Source organism: Anticarsia gemmatalis, chromosome 7, assembly GCF_050436995.1.
Source record: "Anticarsia gemmatalis isolate Benzon Research Colony breed Stoneville strain chromosome 7, ilAntGemm2 primary, whole genome shotgun sequence".
Lineage (NCBI taxonomy): Eukaryota > Metazoa > Arthropoda > Insecta > Lepidoptera > Erebidae > Anticarsia > Anticarsia gemmatalis.
The window spans coordinates 5,578,253-5,605,878 of NC_134751.1; the positions used below are offsets into that span (position 1 = coordinate 5,578,253).

The window sequence follows — 27,626 nt, forward strand, 5'->3', positions numbered from 1 at the left end:
ATATAATCCCTTGCAGAATGAGGTTTTAATATTTGAGAAGTCAATCTAAACAAACGCACTGATTTTTTATTTTATTTTGTCGAGGATAACAAAGAAAATGAGATGTTATGTGAAATTTAACAGGATTGTCGTTACTTGCCTTGTAAATCTTTTAAGCAAGAGTTAAAGTATTACTTAACATTTCAAACAACGTTAAATACAGAAATCGTTACTCAACGAACATTAAACTACGGAATTTAATGGCAATGAAGAGATTACGCCACGGATTTTGGGCAGCCCTAGCATTGGCGGCACGCGGTCGATAGAGGCGCGTCTCTCCGGGAATGCTTTGGGAGGCTGCGCGAGCGACCCACTGACCTGGCCCTTGTCCCCAACCTCCGAACACACCCCGGCACTACGCACTAGCTGCCATCCCTATGCACATGCACGTGTACGATGCCATTAGTTGAAACAAAGAAATGTCACGGAACAAGGCCACGGGAGGAAAAAGTTTTTATTCCAGAATACTCAGAAGTAAAACGTAATCGATATTCGATAGCTTTTGATCAAAAAGTTCATTTTATTTGCAAAAGTTTTGAAACAACGGACAATGTAGTAAAGTTATAGTACGTAAACAATGTTGCATTACTCCTTGACAGTCCATTAATGCTACTGAACATATCCCCTGAGGCGACGTTTACGACTGCCCCGGGAAGAAACTCAAGGACAAACAGCTGTGCTATACTTGTATATTATTCTTACACTCCCTAGATTACTGGGGAGATTTATTAACCTTGAAACTAAAAATATATGAAGGAGGGCCTTTCTTTTTTATACATCGACTTAATAGTTAAGTGTATATTTCATGTAGATATAGGATTACAGAAGACATATTAAGAATTTTATAGAAATATAAACAAAGGTAACAATATATACATACAGTCATATTCTGGGCAATAGTAACAGTAACTAAAATTTTACTGCTCATACTGCGGGATTGAAGACTAACTAGGTACCTGCTTCCGCAAATATCTACACTGACATTAATTACTACAAGATATAAAAGTACTTAGAACAATCCTAAAAAGAAACTGAATTGCAGTCATCAGAACTCCTGTTATTAAAAGTATTTATAATAGCCGGTTAGAAGGCGATGCACATGCCCGAACGATGCTCTTTGCTTTATGAGTTCAATGAACTAAATCAAGAGCCAAGTTTACTATACATTTTTTAACCATAGTATTACGTGAGTTCAGTAGCTGTTATTGTTTTGGTCCACAACAAAACGTTACTACGAAATCATTAATACTTAATTTATGGACCATTTCTCGGCTTGCTATTTATAATTTATAGACTGAAATTATGACTTTTATAAGAACTGAACGAGTTGGCTCAAGATTTGATTGTTGTTATTTTACTAGATGAAATAGCAATGACTAGTGTTTTGGCATGGTTCGTTATTGGTTGATATTGAGATTCGATTACGCTACGTTAATAATGTATTTAGATCTATGAGTAGATCTAAGTAGGCGATCATCGATGTAAATAAAGCACCATAAAATATTGTCCATTACATCTCTTCTCTCATCCTTTTATATTTATTTGTACTCCATTCATGTTAATGTTACCATGATAGCACTTTTATTATGTTGTTGTTGTCAACCTAAAATTGGGAAACAAATTGCTTAATTTGTAGCAAAAGTAAGTCAGTAAGGTAGTAACAGAAGCTCAGTAATTGCAAAACCTCGACAGCGCGTTCAGAATTTAGTTAAGAGACTATAATTAGTGCAATGGTGACCCGGAGACATGCTAAAATTGCCACGTGCATACAAACGGCTTATTACGCAATACTCCAACGCCCTCCTTTTAAACAGGATTGTACGATATCACAGTCTTTGTACGAGAAAATGGGTTAATTTTTCAAGTTTTTATTCAAACGTCTCTTGACCCGTTTGTTGTGAAAAGGTTATTTTATTGGGGCAAGCTGCCGTGAATAATTTTGTGGTGATGTTGAAAGTCGTCTGTCGTTGTTGAAACACAACAACGCGAGACACAAGGGCTAAATATTTTAAGCTTCTGAAAGGGTAAAAGAAAGATAAAATGCCGCTTATCGTAGCGCAGAGATGAACGACGTTAGAGACAAGATGGGATGAGAATTTTACAAAAAGTGTAAAATTTTCTACGTTACTCTTTAATCTGCATTTTATGTAATGTGTATTAAAATATTCTACGACTAACGTAGCTAGTTACGTAACTGTATATTCAAATTTTACATGTGTACAATTTTCCCTAGCGCTTACCGAGCCAGTTTCATGTAAATATTTATGCAAATCATACGTGTGTAAAATATTTTCAGTGTGGATTTGTAATACTATTGACTCAGGGTTTTACGATCGTTTATGCCTGCGCTACAGCAATGTGGATTAGGTATTTTCTTAAAAGGTTCCTAATGCTATTATATATATATTCTACTAGTCTCGGAATAAAAGATAATTCTAACTGGTAATCTAATCATATTCCTACTAAACTCATATCCGTATTCAATCATAGTATATTGTATTCTACTACTTGTAATGTAAGTCGATATACCTAAGTGATAACGGACAGATGCAGTTGGCATCATCATACAATGAAGATATGTTAGTAATATCATCACGAAAAATAACAATTTTTAAGTCAACTGTCGAAAAACCTGAAAATTTTGATCCCCACGATAGTCATGAATGTTGACAAACTGATTAATTATTGTACAGGTGATGGGTGTCACTTAAAATTATCCTTCATTCGGTTTTACTGCACCCGTGGGATAGACAGGGGTGGATTATTTTTAGACGAGACCACGTAAATGATAGCGTTGAGAGTATTTATAATATAAAAGGACTTAGTTTGAAGAATTTTCACCCTTTTTATTCAGAGAATGGTAGAAAGTAATTGTAGTTGATGAGTCTTACCTAGTAATTTTTGCGACGCGTTAAAATAATCATAAAGAATTCTAATTTTGAGTCATTGCTTGTTTCAAATGGTTTTTTTAACAGTCTAGATCTTCTGTCATAGTTACCTAAGATGTTTATGTAACTTATTAAGCACAAAATTAATACCAAATATTTTTTCTTAGCGCAAAATTTCACCAAAATATACAATGGTGTTTCATTATCTCATAAAGACAAAGCCAACGAGCAACGACGAGAATAAATCGATAAAAGAAATATAATAAGTTCAAGTGGGTTCAACGACCTTAGTAAAGAGATAAGACGTGAAAACAAAAAGCCAAAGATATTCAAAGTCACACTACACTCTGTATACAAACATAACACCGAAATTGGCACCATGCCATTGAATGCAGGCGACGCCACATCAATTAATATGGAAACCTATGGGGGTGCGTTTGACAGTGTGGGGAAGAAACATTAATAACAATATGCAAGTAGCCCCCATGGCATAACAGTTAGTGTACATTTCGAATAGATGGTTTCTCTATAGGATAGTTGCTAACAATACTCCTTTAAAGATGAAATTCTATCTGTACTGATACCGCACAGTCTTAGTGCTCCTCTACACTTCCTAAGAATCTTTATAATATATCAAATTTCAAATTTCTACGCTCAGTAGTTTCTGCTGTGCGTTGTCCATTAGTCAGTCGGTCACTTAGTAATGGAACATTTTATATTTATAAATTGATTGCTAAACATAAAATTAATTTATTTAGTTAAAGTACCTACCTATTTATGGAATGATTTTATTAATTTATTTTTATTACCTATCTAAAGGATCACAAGAATATTTACAATAGAAATCTTTCCACAGTATAGTAATAATACCTATATATTTTAGCTGTCCTATTATTCTCACGTATTTACTAACGAAGTTACAAACGAGAAAAGATACCTTTATATATAGTATGACAGACACATAACATTATGTAGGAATCTAGACAGATTCATTGATTACTCGCCTTGTTAAATAAACACCGCATTAAGAGGCTGACTCGAGACGGCAACTAATTGCATATAACACAGCAATGACACAATGTCTATTACAATCGACCTTGTGAACACAATGTACGTTTACATAATATTATGGATGAATGACTTTAGAATCCATAAATAAGTCGGCCAAATCTGTTGATTAGATCATTGTTCGATTATATTGCAATATTAATAGATATTTAAAGACTCTATATCACTGTGAATTTAATGATTCGAAATAACTTATGTACTTTGGAAACTAAAATTCAAATGTGTTCGTAAAATTACAGCCTTCCTGAACTTTTTGGTCATTTTACGTCTAAAAAGGCATAAAATGGCCTTGATTTTGCCGTTTTCAGATTTACAAAACAAATACTGTGATCCGGCCGGAGATACAAAATTCTCCGAAGAAATCAAATGCTGTCTTTATAGATACGTCTGGCGTCTTACAATAACCAAATAAAAGAGTAAATACATTACATACATAAAGGACTCTCATATCATATCGAAATCTATTACTGTCATCGGCGAGCTTGAAGCGCCCGATAATACACTCGTGCATACCCTTGCCAGACATTTATATCTACTTAAGGATCCCTTACCGAACTCCCCTTTGTCAAATTACGTGCTATCGGATACATATGACGCAAATGGAACGTAATACGCACAAAAATGAAGCCGATATTATTTTTTATTCGCCGTAATGTACGTGTGTATAAATATTTACATAGGTCAATTACTTATAACTGTTCTATCCCGGTACAATGCTGATATTCTCAACCCGTCCACAATAACGCCTTCGGGCGTCTCAAACGCGTTACCTTATATCATGTTACAAATGAAAATGTACTCTATTTTGCATGAAATAAGGTTTAAGTTATACTACTTATTTATATTTACACATGCCTTTATTTAGCTTCATATGGGTAGGTACGGAACCATTTAATCGATTGTCCATCCATGCGACGTGGAAGTGCTTTGATTACAGCTTCCTCCCCTTTATTTATTTTTAAATTGTTCATCGGGGCTTTTTGTCCTGGACATTATGTCCTTTTTTTGTTAAATAGACCGTAATTTACGTATCTAAAAGCGGTTTATTTGTTGGTTTTATTTTGGTATAAATAGGTTGTTAAGCCATTAGATTTGTTATCGGTTTCGTGGGACGATGAGATCATTCGACATTAGTTTATTTAACAATATACGGGTGTGATCGAAGAAACCACATAAAGTCGTAAAAACAGCGATTAAAATTTCAAGTTCAGTAAAATATATGTAGGAGTTACAGAAAAACTTTAATCAGTTTCAGATAATAGGTATATGTTTAGCGAGACGCTTCATTAGGTATCCTTTGCACATTTAGCACGCAAATACAAAAAGCACCAATATTTCAATAAGTCGTTTGATACATTTAACTTATTGTTCACAACATGCGGTCTATTGTTTGAAAACCTTATGAATCTTTTAATTTGATCCAGTTCTACTTGCAGCAAAACGTGGAGGCATTACTGTCAATTAACAGGGGCCGAAACAGGTCAGTAAAGTCAGTAAAAGTCAGTATTTTTGGACCTGGTCAGTAAAAGTCAGTATTTTTGAAAATCGGTCAGTATAGTCAGTATTTTTCCAAACTCAACGATATTTTTTTGGTTTTCCTTAGCTGTTGGCCAATCTTACATTCTCGATTTGCCCAGTAATGATATCAGAGGGCTGCTTTGGATGCTCGATATTATGTGGATGATCTACGTAATATATGTATACATCCATTACAGCATCACATGACTTCAATAGAATAGCAAATTAAAATTTACTATTTTTTTGAAATCAATAGTATAAAGTGAAAATTTTTTAGCGCCGTTGCACACTTTTCTGTAATTTTTAAAAACTTCTAAACTCGCGTCCGGACACGTGACCTGATCGAAAATTCGTAAGACCTGATTGAAAATTCGTAAGACCTGATTGAAAATTCGTAAGACCTGATTAAAAATTCGTAAGTCCTGATTGAAAATTCGTAAGACCTGATTGAAAATTCGTAAGACCTGATTGAAAATTCGTAAGTCCTGATTGAAAATTCGTAAGACCTGATTGAAAATTCGTAAGACCTGATTAAAAATTCGTAAGACCAGATCGAAAACTTTACTAACAATAGAAAAAGCTCTTTAACACAATAAAAAGGCGGTGCTGGTTGACTATGGGGATGATGGAGACCAATAACCGAAAATAATCTTTTTAACCGACATCTAAAAAGGATTTTGTCTTTTCAATTCGACTGTATTTTTTTTTTATTTCACACCGTTCACCTGAAAAACGGTTTAGAAATGGTCTGTATTTGGTCAGTATTTTTGAATTTTTGGTCAGTAAAATCAGTATTTTTGACCTCGGAACTTGTTTCGGCCCCTGAATTAAGCATCGTTTATGTTCATAGAGATAGTTCCGAGTTAAATGCTCGTTTATTATTCTTTGTCAGTTCAGTTTCACTTGTTTTGCTTTAATAATCAGTTTAGCCTACTGCAAATTATAACGTGGCAGATTAAAAACGGCTTAAACAAATAAAATGATACAATAAATGCATGTCCTATTAGGTTGGTTATTAAAGGTTTGAAAATAGGCGTAACTTTGTGAAATACTCGGTGCTTGCAACAACAAAGATAAGACTGTAAATGAAAGAAAAAGGTCTAATTCAACATTGTATATTTTATCTTCTAATCCGGATATTGGAACTCGAAAAAGGTTTCCAATTACCGCACCAAGATTAGTCTCACTTATTCAAATGTATGGTACTATAAAATTCTATTGTTTCACCCTGTTTGAGATTTATTGTTGGATCAAAGTATACATAATTCAGTGACGGCACGGGCACGTATTAATCAATTGATGTATTACATATATTCATGGGATATCAGTCGTTTATGTGCGTACTTTCAAATCGGCTAGACGGACAGTGCATGTTTTTCCATTAGATAAATGTTTAATGCTGTGTTTTAATGCGCAGCTGGATGTGATTTTAATACCAAAGTGGTCTACGGATGTGGTTATATATGCCGTTATTTTCTGTAGCGCTAGCTAGCCGTTTAAATGTTATGTTAAAGAGAAGTAGAAATACAGGTGTTTTTAAGGGTTTTTTCGAGCACACGTGCTGCGTTAGTATCTAGTTATTTGTATTCTATAAATAAAAAATCAACTATTTAACATGTTTAAAATATGATACGATTTGATGTATTTTTTTTAAGTCTCACCCGTTACTCTTCAAAATAAATTTATTTCAACGTTTTACCAGTATCAAAAGACTTGGTGATCTGGACAATTTGGGCTGGGCTGCCCATTCAGTCGATTAATAGACCGCGCCGGTGTAAAAAAATATTTGCACACTTACTTGGCATTTTTAGGAGTAGTGTCAGGTTGACAGCAGGCCCTGTAGCGGAGCACTGCCTCAGTAGGAGTTAGAGCTTCGGTCTCGTCCGGCGGCGCTTCACACTCGTCCGTGACGAGTGGCGCACGCGCCGGCGATGTGTGCGACCCGTACCCGTCGGAATTCAGCTGAAACATTGTCATATACTCTAATATTATGATTGTCTTTTTGTTTTGATATACGAGTTCCACTTCTGAATTTACTAGCGTCCTTTTATAGTCATCATTTTCTTGCAAGTACGCGTACTAGGAAAATGAAACAAATCAATTAATTTAGGTAAACTTTGGTATCCACAAACTATCTGCACGTATAGAAATAGGTCTTTAATAATTCTATATTAATAAAATATAAGGGACACTGACAAATTCAAAAGAAACCTCGTAATAACTCCAGAAATCTAGAGCTTTAGCACCATTAAGCGAAGCTGAACGACTTTCCACAGGCTGATTGAATCTTGTCCCGTTTCAAAGATACTGCTCTCAAGGGAGGCTGTATCATATTGGCAGGCGCTGACCTAAATGTCTCATGTGGCAAGCACACCGATGATCTAAATTTCATTCGACACTAAACTATGCGTAACAACATGTATTCTATCTGCTAGTATATAACTTGATGTATTTATAGATTTATTTAATAAATTCTATTATTATTGCTAATGTTTTGTCTCTTTTCATATACTGTTTTGTTTTATATCAATCCAGCATAAAGGACGCTCCCGTCGACTCCCATATTCTTACTCCAAAAAAATACAGTGCACTTGGCCAATCCTTCCATTTGGGTCTTCTCTTCACAATCTCGTCTAGCTAAATACTTTTTTTGTTTCTGGTTCTTGTTGGAAAACGAGACAAAACATTCTATCAAAACTAATGAACAAAGACTAAAGACACTGAAACGTATTTGTACTCCTACTCCTACTAGGGACTTCTAAATTATTAACTACACTAGTAATAAATCTAACATTGATGACATCAATCATTGCAATTGCAGCTGCATTTTTATTACTACACTACTAAACCCGTTAGGGTGATGTCATGGTCAACTTTGTCACTTATCTATTCAGCTTGCAAGTTTTAACTTATGCTGTGAACAACACAAGTGATACTCAATGCATTGCTAATTTAATTGGTTTTATTTTTATACATGCTGTTATCTGCTAAACTGGGACGTTATCTCACCTATATAGTATGGGCAACTACTATGTAGGTGCTGCTATCTGTGTAGACTGAATAAGAGATAAATGTTCTTCTATGACTTAACAAAAATGGACAAGGGAAGACAGTTGCAATTTAAAGTTAGGAGCGATCACGAATAACTTGCAGCCGACATCAAGATAAATATTAACAACGAATGAAACAAAAATCATTTAGTTATCTATGTATTTTCCAGAAAGAATTCATTAAGTATCAATTTTCCGATTAAAAATACTAAATTATAACGACTTCCAAATGTCAAACTGTTCATTTAAAACATAATATTGTTAGTTCGTGATCGCGCTGTTAATCTGCTGATGCCGGTTTTCGGTTCTTGGATAAGTTTCTTCTGAATATCCATGTATATAAATTCTTATTTAATCTTCGCCATAAGAAATAACTTCCCCCATTTTTCTTAACACGGGGATCAACAGTTAGTTATGCAACACTGTCTTTTCCTTATAACATTCTGCAATATTTCTACAGATGCTATAAAAAGTAAGTATCTAGAGGTTCTACAGACAATCTACATTTTACCGTTAGCTACTTCCACTACACAACTACGTGCAGTAATGTGATGATAGGAAAGTGTTACAGTTATGCCTAGACTATACATAGACTTCTTAGAATAATTCTCAAAACTAATAGAAAACAGTAAGAAAACACCAAGGAATAATTTATGGTCTAGAAAAATGTGATGTTTGAAAGAAGTCTACCCTCAAGTATTGAAATTGTTTGCTTGAAATTATTTATTAACAGCCCAGCTTAAATGAAATGGACTGCAATAAACCATTTATGAAAAGTGTATGAATAGGTAATGTTGCGTTCCTTAAATATTCACTTACTAACGCTGTGTCTCCCACGGGTTCGCAGATTTCCTACGAAAAACTATCCTGTGTATAAATACTTAAAAAACATCTATAATTTTATAACTACAATATTTTATCGTAATCTCAGCTTCTTAAAATCTTTTTTTTAAATCGCTTTATATTAATAGCAAAGCTTGTAAGTATAGTATGAAAACTGCCATGAACATTCTTGATTTCGAATTAAATTTCACGTTTCATAGACGGCTAAACCCGTATCTAATTAACCATAATCGAATTCAGTTAATCTAAAGGCCCGGAAATATGCTGTGAGAAATAACAAGTAGGTATCATCAAAGGATATTAAGTTCTAAATCCTTCTACCGTTACATTTTCTTGAATTATGTAGATGTCTGTAATGTGGCTAATCAAATCATAATTATCATAATGATGTAATAATTCCTTTAATTTATTGTTCAATACAAAGTAAAAAATATGGGATTGCAAGCAAACGGCATTTTGTTTGCAAACGCGAAGGTTGGACCAAAACGATTTGGTAAAGTTATAAAAAATTAAGAGCAAATCATGTATTGATAAAAAATATACTGTATGCAGGTCATATTTTACTTGAAGATCTACAAGATACATCGGGTCCGGAATAAATAGTATCATAAAAAGAAGGTACGGGTTTTCAGCTTTCAAATAAGAATGTTCATAGCGGTTATAAGTTGATGAGAATGACATGAGCTCACTTTGACGATGGTGCCGACCTGCGTGTCTTGGGGCTCGACGCGCGGCGCCTCTCTCTGCTCGGGTTCCACGGGGGCGCCAAGCAGCCGCTCCTTCATCTCGTGGATGTAGGGGCAACGCTGCATCGCGATGTAGAACTCGCGCACGCGCACCTGGAATAAAATAACAGTTTAATTTTTATGCGAAAATACTACAAAAAATCCTTTTCGCTGTCAAAAGATGCACCATGCATTTAATAGTCCTAACATTTTGCGAATTCCTTGTGCACGATAAGAGCCTATAAGTAAACTGAGGTAGGTACAATTATGGTTGCCGATATATTACGATGTGTCAGTTCATTACACTATTAATGCTATTGTTTTATTCGCCGCTACCTACCAGTTCCTCCACAGTTTTTTCGATAAGCAAGTCCATTATTTTTCTATATTTGATTTTGATTGTGCCTCATCAATATCGATGCCTATCTACAAGGTTAGCACCTTTTCATACGGAAACAAAGTTCACGTCGCCCTGTGGGAATGAATACACCTCGCCATATCTGAGTGATAATGGATACGCTTCGTGAATTATGCCCTTTATATGGAAGAAGATACGTGTACTGAATGCGAAATAACTTCTTGTGTCACACAATCCCCGCTTTGGATCATGACGCAAGAAAATTGATGGATCGTGACATACATTTGTGAAATGATTGTATATAATCCCAATACCTATTTTGGAGGAATAAGTACATACATCTGTCTTTGTCATGTTCTCTAATTTTGATAATGGTGACGTATTGGTCACATAAGAATTGGTGCACAGCGATCATATATAAATAACAACACTAAGCAAAAACCAATAGTTTAAGTGATTGTAAGTAAATACAGTTGTAGTCACAAACTGTTAATAGTTCAAGTTTGATATAAACTTACAAAAGTTATTATTTCTACTGAAAGGCAAAAGTATTTTTCTGTAATTCAATGTGGCTGACTACTTTATTATTATTTCTGTCATATTTCATTATTATATAAAACAAAAAAGCCCTCATAATTAAGGAAAAGCAAAAAGATCAACAAATCAGCACTTCTGGAGTGGACGAAAGCAATTAAAAGGGAAAGAGCCATTTATATTTAGCTCGTAAAAAGAAAAGAGTCGAGTCAATAGGTTTTGTCCTAACAGGTGCGACCCACTTACAAACTTGAAGTGTCTGATTGATGTGTTGCTGCCGGTGTAAAGGTTTGACCATTAAGCTAAAGTTTACGTGGTAAAATAAAGTTTCTTGTGTGTGAATATTGCATTATTATCTAATGAGTAATAAAAAAATGGCAAGGTTAAAATTAATAACCGTTATATAAAAGTATAGTCACATTTTTAGATTTTCAAATAGTTTTTTAAGGTAGGTAAGTATTACGCCTTCTTTAATAGGGGTTAGCAGAGACCAAAAAATACCTCAGTAGTATCTTGATAATAATTGTATAGCGCTAATTGAATACTTTGAAGTGTCTTAAAAACCCAATTAACAAACTTAACTACTGGTTCCCGTTTCCAAACAATTTCCCAAGCTACTATAAAGTGAATTTATAGGTCTTACACGGTAAGATGCTTTCACAACTAGAACCGTAGTCGCTTATATACTGACGTGCAAAACTTACGCCCGTATGAGCAGAGCAACCGACCTGTAAACTGCAGCCTTCTATCCAGGACCAAGGAAAATCGTTGCATGCAGGCAAAGCTGCAAGTAGGTTAGAACAAACTATTGCATAGGTATAACTCGATAGTATTATATTAGCTTTACTTTTCATAAGGGATATGGATGTAAAATTCCGTGCAAGTCTTCTTATTTTTAAATTTAAAAACTTATTAAATTTTTAAATTATAAAATGAGTAGGTACCTATAGCATTATTTTTAATAACACTATGTTTTTAATAAATTAGTGTATTTTTAAATAATGATTTTATCTTTTAATTATATGCTCATTATTGTCGTTCAAGAACCAACCTACTTGGATAGACTAAGATGACTCTTTATTTTATAAATTTGTTGAATTTTTTAAAATAGTGTATTCCATACAGTGTTAAGTATTATCAGGCGCGTTACAGAAAGCACCATCAAAGTTTAAACCAAAATTAGCGAAGTTATACAATGTTTGGCATAACTCATAATTAAATGAGTGACTGCTCTTATCGGGGACAATAAGGAGGGGCTGACAGGCGGTAGCTTTATTGAATGCGAAACGTTTTCATCTGTCAAACCGAACCGCGGGAAAGTTGTGAAACTTAATATGGACAACTGACAAGTGTCTCCAAAGAAATAAATGTACAGTTTTTATTGATGCACGTCTGTCATGAATCAATAAAGATATTGTATAATTTTGTCTTGACCATTTTGGTTTTTGAGATAAAAAAAGGAGGAGGTACCGACAAAGAACGGGGTGATTATTTTGTCAAAATGCGGAAAATAATTGTAAACTTAAAGTTATCAACATAAAAAGTTATAAGAGTAAGTCAAGTTGATAATATTTTAAATTATTGAAAAGCTTTTTAAGAGACAGATTACATTACTCACTTACATATTTTCTAAATGGATTAGCGTCTTTTATCTATCAATTTTACTCTAGTAATTGCTTGATCACAATAGACAGGAATTAACAATTCTCCGAAAGAAAAACAAAACTCATCGCAATCACAATGAAAGTGCAACAGTGCATATTTAAGATACCTGCGACAACCAAGGAAGTCAATTAAAAATCCGCAGCCATTTCAAAAGTATGTGACAAACGCTTTTCCAACCATTGCACATTGAATTATGTGAATTAATTCTGTCCTCGGAAAGTTGGTTCAATGTTGAATGCACAAGGTTTTTTGCTTCGGTAGAAATCTGTATTATGTGTGGGGAAAATGCTGGTGACTGGCTGCTATGTGGGTGGTTTGTCGACCCGTCTGACCATGTTCGGCAAAATTGTGTCTATGTGACAAATGTATTGAGAGAAAAAGTAATGTACCGCGGTTGACAAATGGTGTGCGCGGAGCTGAGCATTGGCGTTCAGATTACTTTTTTGAAAGCAGTTATAGAATCTTCTAAGAAAAAATGAATGAGAACTATGAGACCTCGATACAAAAATTACTTTTTTTATAGGCGATTAAATAGTAGCTAAGTAAGATAGTAATAAATTAAGTATATAATGATAATTGACGTTTAGTCTATATCGCTGATTGTTTGGCAGCTCCTCGCATGATCAATTATTGTATCAACCACATTGTAAAACTTTTTGGCGATTGAAAAGAGTGGCCGTGAGTTTCTCGCTAGCTCTTCTCTTAAGGCTCTACCCCCTTTCCGAGCTAGTGGTAGATTCAGTAATTGTAACGACTATCATAAGTGTCAATATTTGACCTAAATGAATAAACGATTTGATTTTGATTTTGATTTACCCAAGTCTTACGTATAGTTCGAACAAATCGATACTTACACATCAAAGTAAAACGAAAAAATAAACTTCTTTTTTCTTCTTCAACGACATTTATCAATCTTGAACTTTCCAATTACTGAAGAAAAAAATGCAATTGCTTCGTAAACTATTTGCCACCGAAGGACCAAGTAAAAATCGATTTTACGAAATGAGGTCACCAGGTCAATGCACTCCGCGGCAGTAGGCATAAAATCTTTTCTGCGTGTCCGTTTAATTGGATGAAAACTTGAACAAACGAACAGCACTTTACAAATATAATTGTTTATACCTTCTCTACCGCCTACTCATTGAATGTCCACTCTAGAATTTAGTTACGAATATTTGTAATGTAAACGCGCTGCTGTACCTACACAATTATAAATATTGGTCTATTTTAATAGGTAACAATAGATATTCTCGAGGTTTATCACACTCAATGATGACTTAATAGACCTCTACAAATAGTAAAAGCCTTTACCGATCAACTTACGTGCTATTTTACATCATAAGGCATTCCTACAAAATACCTTAGTTAGATAAAAAATTAAATCAATTTTGAATCCAACAACACCATCTTTTATTATATTCTTTAGCTACAAAGAAACCGTTCAAGTCACGGACCGGGAGTTAAGCGACCGTGTAAATAATAATCTACAGCTCCATACCATTATAAAAAGAAGTCTAGTCTTATTTTTTAAAAAGAAACCGGGTCATCGAACTACTGCGCTATGAAATGTGATACCTTGAGTTCTCACTAACAGTTTATAATCCAAATCAAACTAGCATTCGCCAAGGCTTAATGCAATTTGATCCTGTCTCACATTTGCACAAAACATTGGCCTAATTCGTTGAAATGTAAACATAAAATTGATCTTTTGATCTTGTAGTTTAATATTATGAGGCGTAATTGATGTAAATTACTTTGTTACTTTACTGGGCGTTAGATTAATTACTTATCGCTTGTCACGAGTTTCTATTGTAGTATACGAAGGACCCTATCAAGTGTCATAATACAAAATAGAATTAAATTAGAAAATCCATTTAGAAGAAATATTTTTTACCAATAAACCGAAAATAAGTATAATACAAGGTGCAAAAAAAATAAAAATGAGTCAGTATCTGCTGGCTTGCGTATTGATGACAAAAAATATGAGATATGGTTGTAAGATATAAGATACGTATAATAGCGAACGCTAGATTTTTAAAACTACTATCTTACGAATAAACGCCATGTAAGCTATAGTCTACCGAGTTTTGTCACTTTCATAATGAATCAACCTGTACATGAGTCGAAAAGAGAAACCACTGTATGACCCATCAGCGCTTACATGAAGATTATCAGTAAAACAGTTACTATATTATTATATTGTCACACTTCAGTGTACAAAATGTAAGACTAAAAACCACAGAAACCGTTTATCTAAGTCACACGTTCACTGGTAATGGTCTAGTTATGCTAACGAGACGGCGCTTAATTGTGCCAAGTCTCATCCCTGAAACCTAGAAAACAGACTATCTTTTGGCACAGAAAAGATTTCACTGGAGAAACATCGTGCGGTGTTATTAAGATAAAAAAAAATAAACCATTATTGTCCTACTGCTGGGCAAGGGTGTCATCCAGTTATGAGGCAGGTGTTAGGCCGTGAGTCCGCCACGCTGGTCAAGTGCGGGTTGGGGACTTTGCATACCTTCAAGAACTGTTATAAATATATCAAAAAATATTACTTATGGATGTAAGCAAATACTCGTTTGTAACAAATATTAACAAACAAAAATTCTTACGAAAATTTCCTATTTGTTTTCCATAAAAATATATGTGTCTTATATAAAAACACACATTCAAATACAACAGGTTTGTGTTATTTTCTTATAATAATTACCATAATTATATGAAGTTGTAGTGTACATTTAAAATCATACATAACATAATTTTATTATAGAGCCTTCAGCCTAGCAGAGCACATTACTGGTAACGTTATCTTTGAATACATCTTGTCAGTTAGTCTCAATATCAATATCATCAAACAGTCTAGAACAGCTCAGTTTTAAACACTAGAGTGGGTCGTTTAAGCCTAAGTGGTGAGACAGAGGCTCTTTGTTACCTCTTTTCTTGTGTTAAGTGCGCGAACGTCGCGTAAACCTTCAACGTTTTATCTAGTTGTGGGAAAATTGTCTGTGAAGTAACTATGACAGTTTTGCTTCAATATTGCAATATGTATCATAAGTTATTATATGTAACCATTATTTTTACCTAACTACGGTTTGACCTAAGTTTATTCACCGATTTATAAAGAAATATTTTGTTTAGATTTAAAAATTTATTCTCTTTCTCTTTTCTATTATTATAAAACATAATTTCGCAAGCGACCAAATAATTTTACGATCAAAGTATCAATAAACTACTGAGTAGACCACCAACGCAGCCATTTTCCAATATTAACATAACAAAATCAAATATTACGCCAATAAAACTTATTTAACATCCAAATTTAAAATCAATAATCAACCCATCTTAAAAATAAAACAAACAAAGAAACAAGGTCCCTATTTTACGGTCCCATTAACCATGAAACGTGCGGTAAAATATTTTTAAACTTTACGAGGTACCTCTCGAAAATGTTGTAAATATAGGTACGTTGGAAACTGGGTCACAGGGAACAATGTTCGAAGCCATAGAGTAACCACAGAGTAAACATAGTTTCTTGTAACCTGCGTTATGGTTATCGACGGCGTATGGAAAAATATTTTCAACAAGTATTGAAATCATAACAGCGTTTGATCTCTATGGTGTGAAGGTTTGTTATAACCATTTATTAGGGCGTTATTAAACGTTAAAGTAGCGCGTCTAAATAAAAAATTAAAGACTGGGAATTAAACACATTCTTTACACTATTCTGAAGTTAAACTAATGAATGAAAGCATCAAAATAATTTCCTGTAGTTTAATTTCAGTTTCAATATACAACAAGTCTTTGGCACTTCTCAATAACAGATTGTTCGATATTCATACGTGACACTAGACCATATTTTTATTTATAATTTTATTGCTTCAGTTAAAAAAATGCTATATTAATATTCAATTGAAAATTTGGCTAGCGGAAACACCCAAAGAACAGAGATGCACCACTTACAAATCAGTTTATGAGTCATCAAAGCATCTATTTTCAATAAGATGAGTAGATACCTATGAACGACAGATGAAAATAATGCCAATCAAACATATAGAGTAGGTTTTCAGTCCAATCTATGTAGAACAAATACAATAAGACGGAACTGCAATATCTATCACTACGTCTATAATGATTGCAAACTGCACTTGCCAAGATCACTGTCTACTAAAGGCCTGTTTAGCAGCCATTATGTCGCGTGAATTATTCAATAATGCATCCGTCATCGTGATATATGACATGAGCGTCGTAAATCACATTGCTGGCATGATGTGTTAAAAAATAAACCAATTAATTTTGGCTTAGACTGTACGCTATAGTTTGGGCTGACCTAAAGACTGATTGTGGAATCTAGATTAAGTTATGCTGCTAGATATTGTAGCATTGTTAATTAGATAGGTTATTACTAATTATTTTTGGTATTTAGGTTATGAGAATTCATGTATGTAGGTGGCGGATAATCTTATTTATTTAACATCATCTGGATTGACGGCTGGTAGAAGCTCTTCAGCATTCAGAAAATGTTTTCAACTCCTTTATTTTTTTTTCCACAATCATAAATAGTCGACGCAATTTTTCGTCCACTTCCATAACGAACTTCCAAATCTTACCAGAAAAACACATTTACTTATACAAACACAGAATGATTCAATTCACCTATCTACCGCCATTTAGACCGGAATACTAAAAAGTAAGTATATGACACAATAAAATAAACACCAGAAGCTTCCTCTAAAAGATTCTCTGAATTGTGCCCGTGTCCGTTCCTCTAGCAATCTAAACAAGACATGTTACTGTCGGATCCCTTTGAAATAAACAACAATTCACATTAACACGATTTCGACTGAGATATAGGGCTTTTATATCCCAGCCTAGTAGAACGGAAACAAAACTAGGTTGTGAAGAGAAGCTCGCGTTTCCCGCTCTAGGAAATTAATGTTCTGCATCAATGTTCACTGTTCCCAATTCAGTTAATCATGTTGTTCTAATTAGTTGTACCGATTGGGATTACACGCGACAGTGCCGGCAAAGTCTTAGATCGACGGGGATCATGTGTCGTTGTATTGCGCAAGGGTTGATTCATAATTAAGGTCGGCTTTCCCATTATGATTTGGGAAGATTGTGAAACTGATCACCATTGTGGGAATAGAATTTCGTGACTTATTACCGAGGTTGGGTCATGTTGGTCATGAAAGAACTTCAACTAGTGGCGTCGGGTTTAGGCTACAATTCAAGCAAAACTTATGACCCTTATACATTATTATCGATAAACTTCTTAAGCTTCTTTTACAAAAGACTTTTAGATTCCCTGACAGACTCTGAGCCTAAGATACCTATAAAGAAGCATCAATACAGTTGGTAAAGTTAACTATTCGGTACCGTGATTTTATCATAAAATATGCAAAACAATAACAAAGTACTACATATTTATAACAACAACAAGACACTACACGCTACACCGGGTGTGCAATAAAACAAAGAATCACAATTCTGAATGAAAGCCAGCTGTGGCGAGTGTATTACGAAAATGCAGGAACTTTTGGCGCGCTGTCAACAAAGTAAAGGCTAAATGGCTATGTAAACAGCTGCCAGTGATAACGATCAGTAGCTAGTAGCAAAGTGCTCTGATAATGTGATTAGGAAAGAACGGGAGGGGGGTAGACTTTTCTCGTCGTCGGTTTGTGGCTTGAAAATGGTTTTATAGAGCCTCAGGAAAATTAGTTTAATTACAGCTATTTTCTTGTATACTTAAAAAATTATAACTCTTATCTACATAGTTTAGGTACATCATTGTTACGATAAAATACTTTAAGTTTAAATTAATGAAAATGATATTAATTTAAAATGAGAATGATAACGTTGAACGTTGTCATTTAAAATACAATTAAAGAATGAATTTTGAAAATAATTGTGTAAACAGCGCTTTACTTAGCAAAAAAGGCGCCAATCTACCACAGACTAAAAATTAAAAGCCACTCAATACAATTCTGTTGGCAGGCAACGGAACAGCGAGCAAACAGCCGGTATTGGCAGTGCCACAGATAATGTAATTTAGTGTCTGACGTTGAGAGCGAAGCTCGCGGCGTTTTGTACAACAACTGGATCGAATATGCCATAATTTGTGTGCAACATCGCAAAGGTTGTATTCAGGCTGTAATTTCAACGCTTGTCTAGATTCTAATAAGTTCTGTTTGAGGTAACTGTTACAGTTCCGTGATTGTTTTGGTTGAAATTAATTCTCAGTTGTATTGTTGTTTTCGAGTTCTCAGCATGAAGTTAGTCTGTTATTGTCTTTATTAAAATTTTGCCAATTTACTATTTCTTGGAGGAGTTTATAATAATAAACGGAAAAACGTCTATGTATAATATTTTTGCACATATTTTCCTCATTCTTCATTGCGTCGATTTCTTTTCAGAACTTCTATTTTATTATTCATTTCATAAAATAACAACTTTCAAAAAGCATTCCTTCGTATCCTGTAGCAAATCAAATTGCTATAGAATCGATATATTCGCATATTTCCCGCTTCAGCGTCCAACTTTGAGAGAAAATATGCAGCAAAACAAAAGTTTTCGCTACAAGCACTGAAGCGATATGCTAAACATCTCTCGGAGAGTTCGTATGGCGAATATTGAAATGCGAAGCAAAGTGCAAATAAAACGTATGGAAGCAAATAAAATGGAAATTCACAGCACTGAAAGTAAATGAAATGGTACCGAGAAAGGCTAGATTATGGAAAATAATCTACGTATGGAATAAAAAAAAGGAATGCTTATTTTTGCTTTGAGTGCTTAATGGTAACAATCCGATCCTCGCCAAAGTATTAAGAATTTTAAGGTTAGTCCTTAACCAGAGGAAACTGTAAATGGTATTGAATTTGTATTCGTGAAACTGACACAAAAAATATTTTAATAAAGCAAAAACTATCTAACCGTTTACCTTAACTATCTGTCACTGGCGCCCACTGGCCAGAAAACTAATAGCTTTATGTTTTTAAAAGTAAAACAAATGAAGAAATAAATTGTCATGACTGTGCAATCTTTGAGAAAATAGGTCGCATGTCAGATTGTATCATCAGAATACGTCTGTTGCGCCACATGGACAGTTTTATTGGTTTCCACAATATTTTGATAGTCCAACCGTGCCAGATTGAACGACATGCCGAAAACTGAAACTCCATTAAATTATTTATGTTTGTTTTGGTTGAATCGTTTGAGTTATGTTCGTTACCTAATATATTATACGGAATATATATGAAGCAATGACATAAAATGATGTGCAAGGGCCATTCGATTATTTATACGGATATGAAATGGTCTTTATGTTATAGCCTACGTGAAATTATGGTAGAAATGGTCGCAGCTCGCTTAACCCAGAAGCAATGATAATATAGCAGAAAATCTATGAATGTCTATAGTGGAAGTTGGTTGTTTCTTTAAATCTCCGAAAATGATGCAGTATTTCAAAATACGAGTACCATAAAAAAAAACAGTAACCACTGTTGTATCTATTCGTTACAGCCGAAAGTACTCAAATCGTGTCAAAGGCGAACGGCTTGAAAAACTTCGACTCCGACCACTAAACTATAAATAGACAACACTATCCAGGACATAAAACTTTTGTATCTAGATATCGATCTAGGACTTAACCACAGCTCTGCCAGCTCGAGTTGCCTCGCAGACCGATCGATCTGTCTCGACCTCTCCTACTAGCGATCGAATTGTAATCTGATCAAATGAAATAGCTTGGATTGAAGACAGGAATGGAAGAAATATAATGTAACTAGGTTCTTCCGTCATCATTTCGTTTGCGTGGCAATATTTACCAGTAATTTCGGTAAAAAAGTAGGCATTCATGGTTAAACTGTAATGAAGGAGTTGAAATTGATCATGCCATATTCTATTTACAAAGACATCATGAGCATATGTCGCTATATTACTTTAAATCATGAAAATTGCAAGTAATATATTATTAATATTGGATAAGCAAAAAGCCCTTGCATTTGTTCCTAGAGTGAGAATTTTTAGTTAAAAAATATGCAAACTTTCTTCAACCAAAGCTGGTTAAGAATACTAGTTCAAGTAGATAAACTTTAATATAAGATGACATAGAACGAGCTTTACTTGAACCCTCCCACGCCGTATCATAGCCAGCACATTCATGTCTTACGTGGGACGAAAAGGCCAATTACAATCTCCGTTTTCTTTCGTTTCCCGAGAATCACGGTAATATTATAACAAAATTATGTATAAAAACTTACACGTAAATTAGGAATAACGAGGACATTTATTCTTTTGTTTTTCGTAAAGTTTTGTACAAGATAATTTTGTTTTGTACGAAATTATTGACAAGTTCTGCGTCAGTGATAAATAGTTGAAATTTACTTAACAAGTCTTATAAACAAAATTATCGTTTCCTCTTCGTTAAGATAATGAAGTATACATTTACTGTATTCTTTGGACGTGACGTGATTTTATGCTAGCTGCCCGTAAAGAATGTGGTTTTAATGTATCGACTGATGGACATATACAATATATACAACACTGTCTTGCGCAGAGTGAATCCATTTTTGCCAAAAAGTCTCGATTCTTCGGAACTAATGGTGTGGGTTGGTTGTTTAATTTGTTTTAGAAAATTATATAATTTAGAGTCAGATAACTACTGTAGTGATGATAATTTTTTGGTCACAAGAGAAATACAAACACCTTTCGCCAACCCTACATTGAATCATCAGATAAAGTTTGTTTATGAGCAGACTCATTCCGAACTTCCTGACTGCTAATAGGGTTAACACCTAAGCGTATACGTCGTTACAAACCAGACTATAACAAATGATTTATTGACGTACTTTTCAACGCTTTATATCGTTAAGGATCGCGTGTGTAAGAACATGTTATAATAATTGAGGCAAGTGCTATTTTTTATTGTTAATTTTCAATTGACCAATTGTTTGTTTCGTCGGTTCAGCAATAACATTTTGGAAATCGTGGTGAGTACTTAGTAGAAAACGAATTTCAATTAAGTGAAATATAGGCACTTAATTCCAATTTATCACAACATAATCTTTGGCGTTACAGGGTTTTTAATTTTTTTGATAGAAAATTTTCTGCGACTTTCAACGCGAACATGCTTTTCAGCGCAGGTTACACTGGTCACCAACTGACTTCCATTATTAAATATCTAAGTAAATAAAAGTTAAAGAATCTGTACGAGAACCTAGACACATATTATTCTGGTTTCAGTCTATGGTATCAAACTTTTTATTCCAATAGTTTGCATTAATAAAATTGGCAAGAAAATATAGGTAAAACGTACAAATAGCCTTTAAAAATTACGTTTGATATAACCAAGTTTATTTGCGGTTCCTACAAATACCTTATACACATCAATCACTAACATGATTAAAGCGGTTTGGTAATTGAAACATAAAATGTGCTGTAATTTAATTTTATTTCTCTTCCTTTATAGAATGTATCAGTCTATTTCCGCGTGTTAACTGTTACAGAAAATATAGAAAGGAAATCTTAATTTGTTAATATGGAATCTTTGATTAATGTTTTGTTTGAAATGCGACTGTTTTTCCTAAGTGTCACCTGAATATTTTGTTGAATCGAATTGACTGCTCGTTTTATTATTCTGCTCATAAAATACTGACATCTCCCAAAAATAATAAAGAATACATAATTGTTACAATATAATACTTTTTACATTAAGGTCTCTGTCTTGCGGTTGGTGAATTCTTAACAAATCCTTCACATAGATTTTCCTTCTTCTAGAAGAGAAGATGTTACAAATGACCTATATGAGTATCATACCTATCTATACTAATATTATAAAGCTGAAGAGTTTGTTTGTTTGTTTGAACGCGCTAATCTCGGGAACTACTGGTCCGATTTGAAAAAATATTTCAGTGTTAGATAGCCCATTTATCGAGGAAGGCTATAAGCTATATATATTATCATCACGCTACGACCAATAGGAGCAGAGTACCAGTGAAAAATGTTACAAAAACGGGGAATTCTCTTATGTGACGCAAGCGAAGTTGCGCGGGTCAGCTAGTACCCTCCGCGCAAGTGGCGCCACCTGCTTTATAAAACTCCCTTTTTGCGAAGGAACAAGAGGTTGTATGACATAATCACCCTGGTACGTAATAACTGACGTCAGCCAGTTACCGGCACACAATGGACTCGAAACCTATTCTTTAAGCAAAGAAACCGTTTAAATTATTTAACAAGGCCTTTGGCGGGGTTCAAAGTAATACCGTTTAATTTGATTGCTTTAAGAATTATGTAATTGCGAAAATAAGATTTCTTTGCTTAATTTTTTTAAGGTCAGCTATGATTACTTTTAAATGTGTAGCTTTTACACACATTTACGTTAAATTAAAATGAAAGCCGTACGTTAAAATTAATAGGTATCAAAGAAAGCAAAACCTATTTATTTATCATATTATTTTTCCAATATAGCATTACAAACTATGGCGTCTTACGCAATAATAAAATGAACTTGCAGAAATTTTTAAACAAGAAATTTCTTTCTTTTATTTCAACTTACCTTTTAACAAGAAAGATACTTTTAACTCTGAAACCACTAATACACGAACAAAAAAGACACTGCAGTCATAAAGTCTTTTACAGCACTTTTTTATCTCCCTACATTTGGTAGAACAGTATCAAAGGCTAATTTTATTGCTCCCAAAATGGTAAAAATAAAAGGTACCATAGGTGTATCGTATAGCTTTAGATCCTGTCTGGTTGCATGTCACATCAAAGGGCCGACGTAAATAAGTCTGGGAGCTTTTATACACCCTTATAGGTATAAAGGATGGACAGTGGATATAGGGGTGCAAAGCCAGTGATGAGTCACCGACGAAAAAAGATTTTTTGACTACAACGCTCGTTGTAGGTGTATTTCTGTGTATGACTTAACAAATTTTGAAAATATAGACGATGGATATTTAATATGCATTAAGTATACAAAGAGTATATTGATTTGCACTTATTATTTGGATCTATAATTAGATCCAAATAATAAGTGCAATCTATACTAATATTATAAAGCTGAAGAGTTTGTTTGTTTGATTGTTTGTTTGTTTGTTTGTTTGTTTGTTTGTTTGAACGCGCTAATCTCGGGAACTACTGGTCCGATTTGAAAAATTCTTTCAGTGTTAGATAGCCCATTTATCGAGGAAGGCTATAGGCTATATATCATCACGCTACGTCCAATAGGAGCAGAGTACCAGTGAAAAATGTTACAAAAACGGGGAAAATTACGATTCTCTTATGTGACGCAAGCGAAGTTGCGCAGGTCAGCTAGTATACAATATTCATTAATGATTAATGATTTGTAACTAGTTTTGGTAGTGATATAGCAAAAGCTATGTCAATAATACGATTGGTTTTAAAAATGATTTCATATGTAACTTATGTAGACTATTTCATATAAAACGTAAAGTGGATTGAATTCTATTCCCCCTCAATTTATACATACGTGTACACTCAATAGAGTGCCACATTTTACAAACATGACATAGTAGAAAAAATATTTGGACATCTATAAAGTGATTCTGAAGGAGTTATTACACATGATTGGTCAATTTGGGTTTGTTTGAGTTGAAATATTCTTTACGTATTTTTCTGCGAAGAGGGAGAGATTTAAAGCTATGACGAGTGCTGTTTTTGTAAATATACTAACACAGGAAGTGATTCAACTGATTTAAGAATGTACCAAGTCGAATCTAGACAATTTATCTTTATTATTCATTATTTTAATTTATTTCTCTGACGTCTTTCAACGGCTCCTACACGTATCTAAGCAAATTCTAAAACACTCGAAAATATTCTAAAGCTGCAAAACAAAACAAACATAAAATTTATTTTACGAAATGCAACCAAGAGACGGGAAATAAAATTATTTCTCGTTTAAAATCTCTGGAGCGCAATTCATACGTAATAAGTTCGTGCAATAACAGACCGAATGCGTCTATATTTTTAATCCAGACTTTTATAAAACCTACGGGTGTTGTTGAAAAGCAGAGTCTGGATTTCAAAGCATTTACCCACCTGCCTGTTGCTCATCCCTTTAGAAAAACCACAAGTGAAACTGAACTTTATGCGCTCGGACTAAAGCTTATATTCGTATGATTAAGCTGTTATAATCACCGTGCAGCCTACGCGAAAGCTTTAATAATGAAACTTGAATAGACCCTATTTACAAAAAAATCGTAGGACCGCGTTCTGTGCCAATCCAACGCGAGTCGAGTTTATGTATTTTTGATATCTTTCATATTTCAGTGACCCTTGGGATCTGCGGAAATGTTTATTATTTCAAGTCTATACTGTTTTTGTGTTCGTATGATTGCGTCAACAACGTGGCAAGGACAGGCGAGTCAAAAACCAAATTAATATGAAAATATGACTGGACATTTCACGAAATAAATTTAGAGGAATGTTCGTAGCAATTATGAACTTTAATTAAAGCCGGAACTATATTTTTGGGAGTCATCGTTACGTGTTATATTTGACGAAAGGTACAAAACAATACGAATGTAGTGTGTATTTGCATTACGTAATTGGAAGTATCTGACCCATATCAGTAAAACATGTGCCGTGCGATGTCTCACTGTCACGCAACTAAGGAAATGCGCTTATCGTGTTTGTTTTTGAATACTTTCTGTACAAACAATTGTATACTACTGACTAACATTTTATATGCCACAGTTTGTGAGAATTAATGTATGTTTGTATTAAGGGCGTAAAAAGTGTGAGGATAGATTGTTCTATAAGGCCAAAACTAATGCATAGATTTAATGGAGAATTTGCTCAAAAGTAGCTTAAGGGCTAAGGATAGATAGAATACTTTTTATCCCGAAAAATTATTATTCCAACCGGGTGAAATCGCAGCCGGAGGAAAGTTTTTTCATATCTGTAAGGCAACTAAATGAATTTGAATAAAATGTTTGATACACTGTAACTAAATTCTTTATAGTAGAAAGAAAACTAATTTATTACAAAGCTGAAAGTTGAATGAAATAAAACAATAGAAGAAGCTCTCGTAACGCAACAAAAGGTGAACTTTCTCAATGAAAGGACTATGAATGGAAATGTAGAGATCTAGGTATAGAAGAGTTTATGAATAAATTTTACAATAGTTAAATTCAAACAGGAATATCGTATTATATATCTTTGAATTATGGACATAGTATCTATTGTTAAATGTGTATTTATTAGATTAAGTACTATTACGCAAAAATACTTAAATTAATTACCAATAATAGTAGTTACCTATACCTAGCGTTTTATTTCATTTGTTTTTGCCATGAGTATGACGATAAAACAGGCATACTAGTATTAATTAGGCACCAGGAAATAGTAAAATACTAAATGACTATAAGACCCATATTTTATACCTCGCAATTAAAGTCTGTTCTAGTCAAGGACTTTTGAAATAAATGTCGAATTCAAATCTGCATTTGAATATGATGTTTTAAGTCATGCGATGAGATCATCGATTCGTACATTCGTTCGTCGCATCGCTACTATTATTTCTGGGGCATGACATATCCCTTGGCTGTTTTGGTCGACGTTTATACCTATGAACGCATTAACGCAATCTAATTTCAGTTTAAGACTCAATATCTAGGTCGCAGTACTCCCATACTCTTTTTACGAGGTTGTTTAAGAAATAAGTACGTTGGTTCATGCATTTTCACGGAAGCTATTGGCAATTTGTTTACTGTAGCTGATGAAATTGGTTCACAGTAATAGTGAGCCCTTGTAAACCGTAAAGAATCTGGTTTTCGTAATAGCATCGTCATGATTCTCTCCGTTAAGTAGGGTGAGAGTTTTGGTTGAAAGTCTTGCGTCACGGGTGTCAGATAAGTTTCACTGATTTGCTCGCTAATGGACGATGGTGGAACGATAAGGTCGTTGTTTTAATTAATATAATATTGTTGTCAAAAATAATAAGAAGCACTATAGAGCTACACATGTTAATTAATGTCAAAAGTAGCGACGAGACATCTAAGTTAAATAGCACTTTGTTAATGAAGACTGATAATATACATACATATAAGTAGTAGGTTACAACTATTTTCGCGAACTAAACATTAAATATTGGCATTCTCAAATAGAAAAAGCCATCAGCAAATCCTTTCAGCAGCAGGAAATTAAAGTGTAACTTAAATCTCAAGCAATTATGTCGTTTACTAAACACATCAATCTCTGATTCAATACCGAAATAACCAATCACTAGTTTTCAAACTTCGATAATAGGGAAATAAATCAGTGCTTCATAATAGCATTTCCTACTCGATCGAGTACGTTTGACATTTGCGGCGCACGAGGAAATTACAACTGCTCGTAGTGGCGGGTGACAGGAGCTCGTGTGGTAGGAAACCAGGCTGTGCACCCTCGCGTTTGGGTGGTATTTTGGTCGCACCAGAGTGGGGGGGTCACCAACCTTTTGACACTGAAATTCTGTCACGGTGGCAGTGTTGCCGTCTGCGGTCGATTCGGAAAACGTAACGCCGCGGCGAGCGCGGCGCGTGCCGGCGTGCGCCAGGGCGCAGGCGTGCCTACCGTGCTTCGGCGCGCGGCCGGTCGCGCTCGCGGGCCGAGACTGCCGACTTCGCGCGTTTTCCCTCCGCGCTTTCCCGGTAGCGGCGTGCGCACATCAAGCCTGCATTGTTCTGCAAATAGCGAGCTGAGGGCTGGGCCGCTATTCAACCGAGATGGGCGCCTTTCAACTGGACTGTTGCCGCTCGCTTCGCTGCCGTACGCACTACGTGCGGATAACTTCGCTTTACTACAGACTCTACCGAGCAATAACAATCAGTTTAGTTTTGCGTATTACACAATCGCGCTTAGATACGGCCTTCAAGCCGTTTCGCTAAATAAACATTTTAGTGAATGTTGTTTTATTTTTTTACATAGATAA

At 34.5% G+C, this 27,626-nt stretch overlaps 1 protein-coding gene across 1 annotated transcript in view; it reads right to left on the bottom strand.

Annotated features, from left to right (window-relative positions):
• OtopLa (proton channel otopetrin-like a) overlaps positions 1-27,378 on the bottom strand; it is a 35,498-nt gene extending 8,120 nt beyond the window's left edge. Inside the window, 5 exon segments of the mRNA XM_076116623.1 lie at positions 7,312-7,475; positions 10,096-10,245; positions 27,150-27,268; positions 27,271-27,318; positions 27,321-27,378. Coding sequence (XP_075972738.1) covers positions 7,312-7,475; positions 10,096-10,245; positions 27,150-27,268; positions 27,271-27,318; positions 27,321-27,363 — 524 coding nt within the window. The 5' untranslated portion in view covers positions 27,364-27,378.
• Between the last annotated feature and the right edge of the window lie 248 nt (positions 27,379-27,626).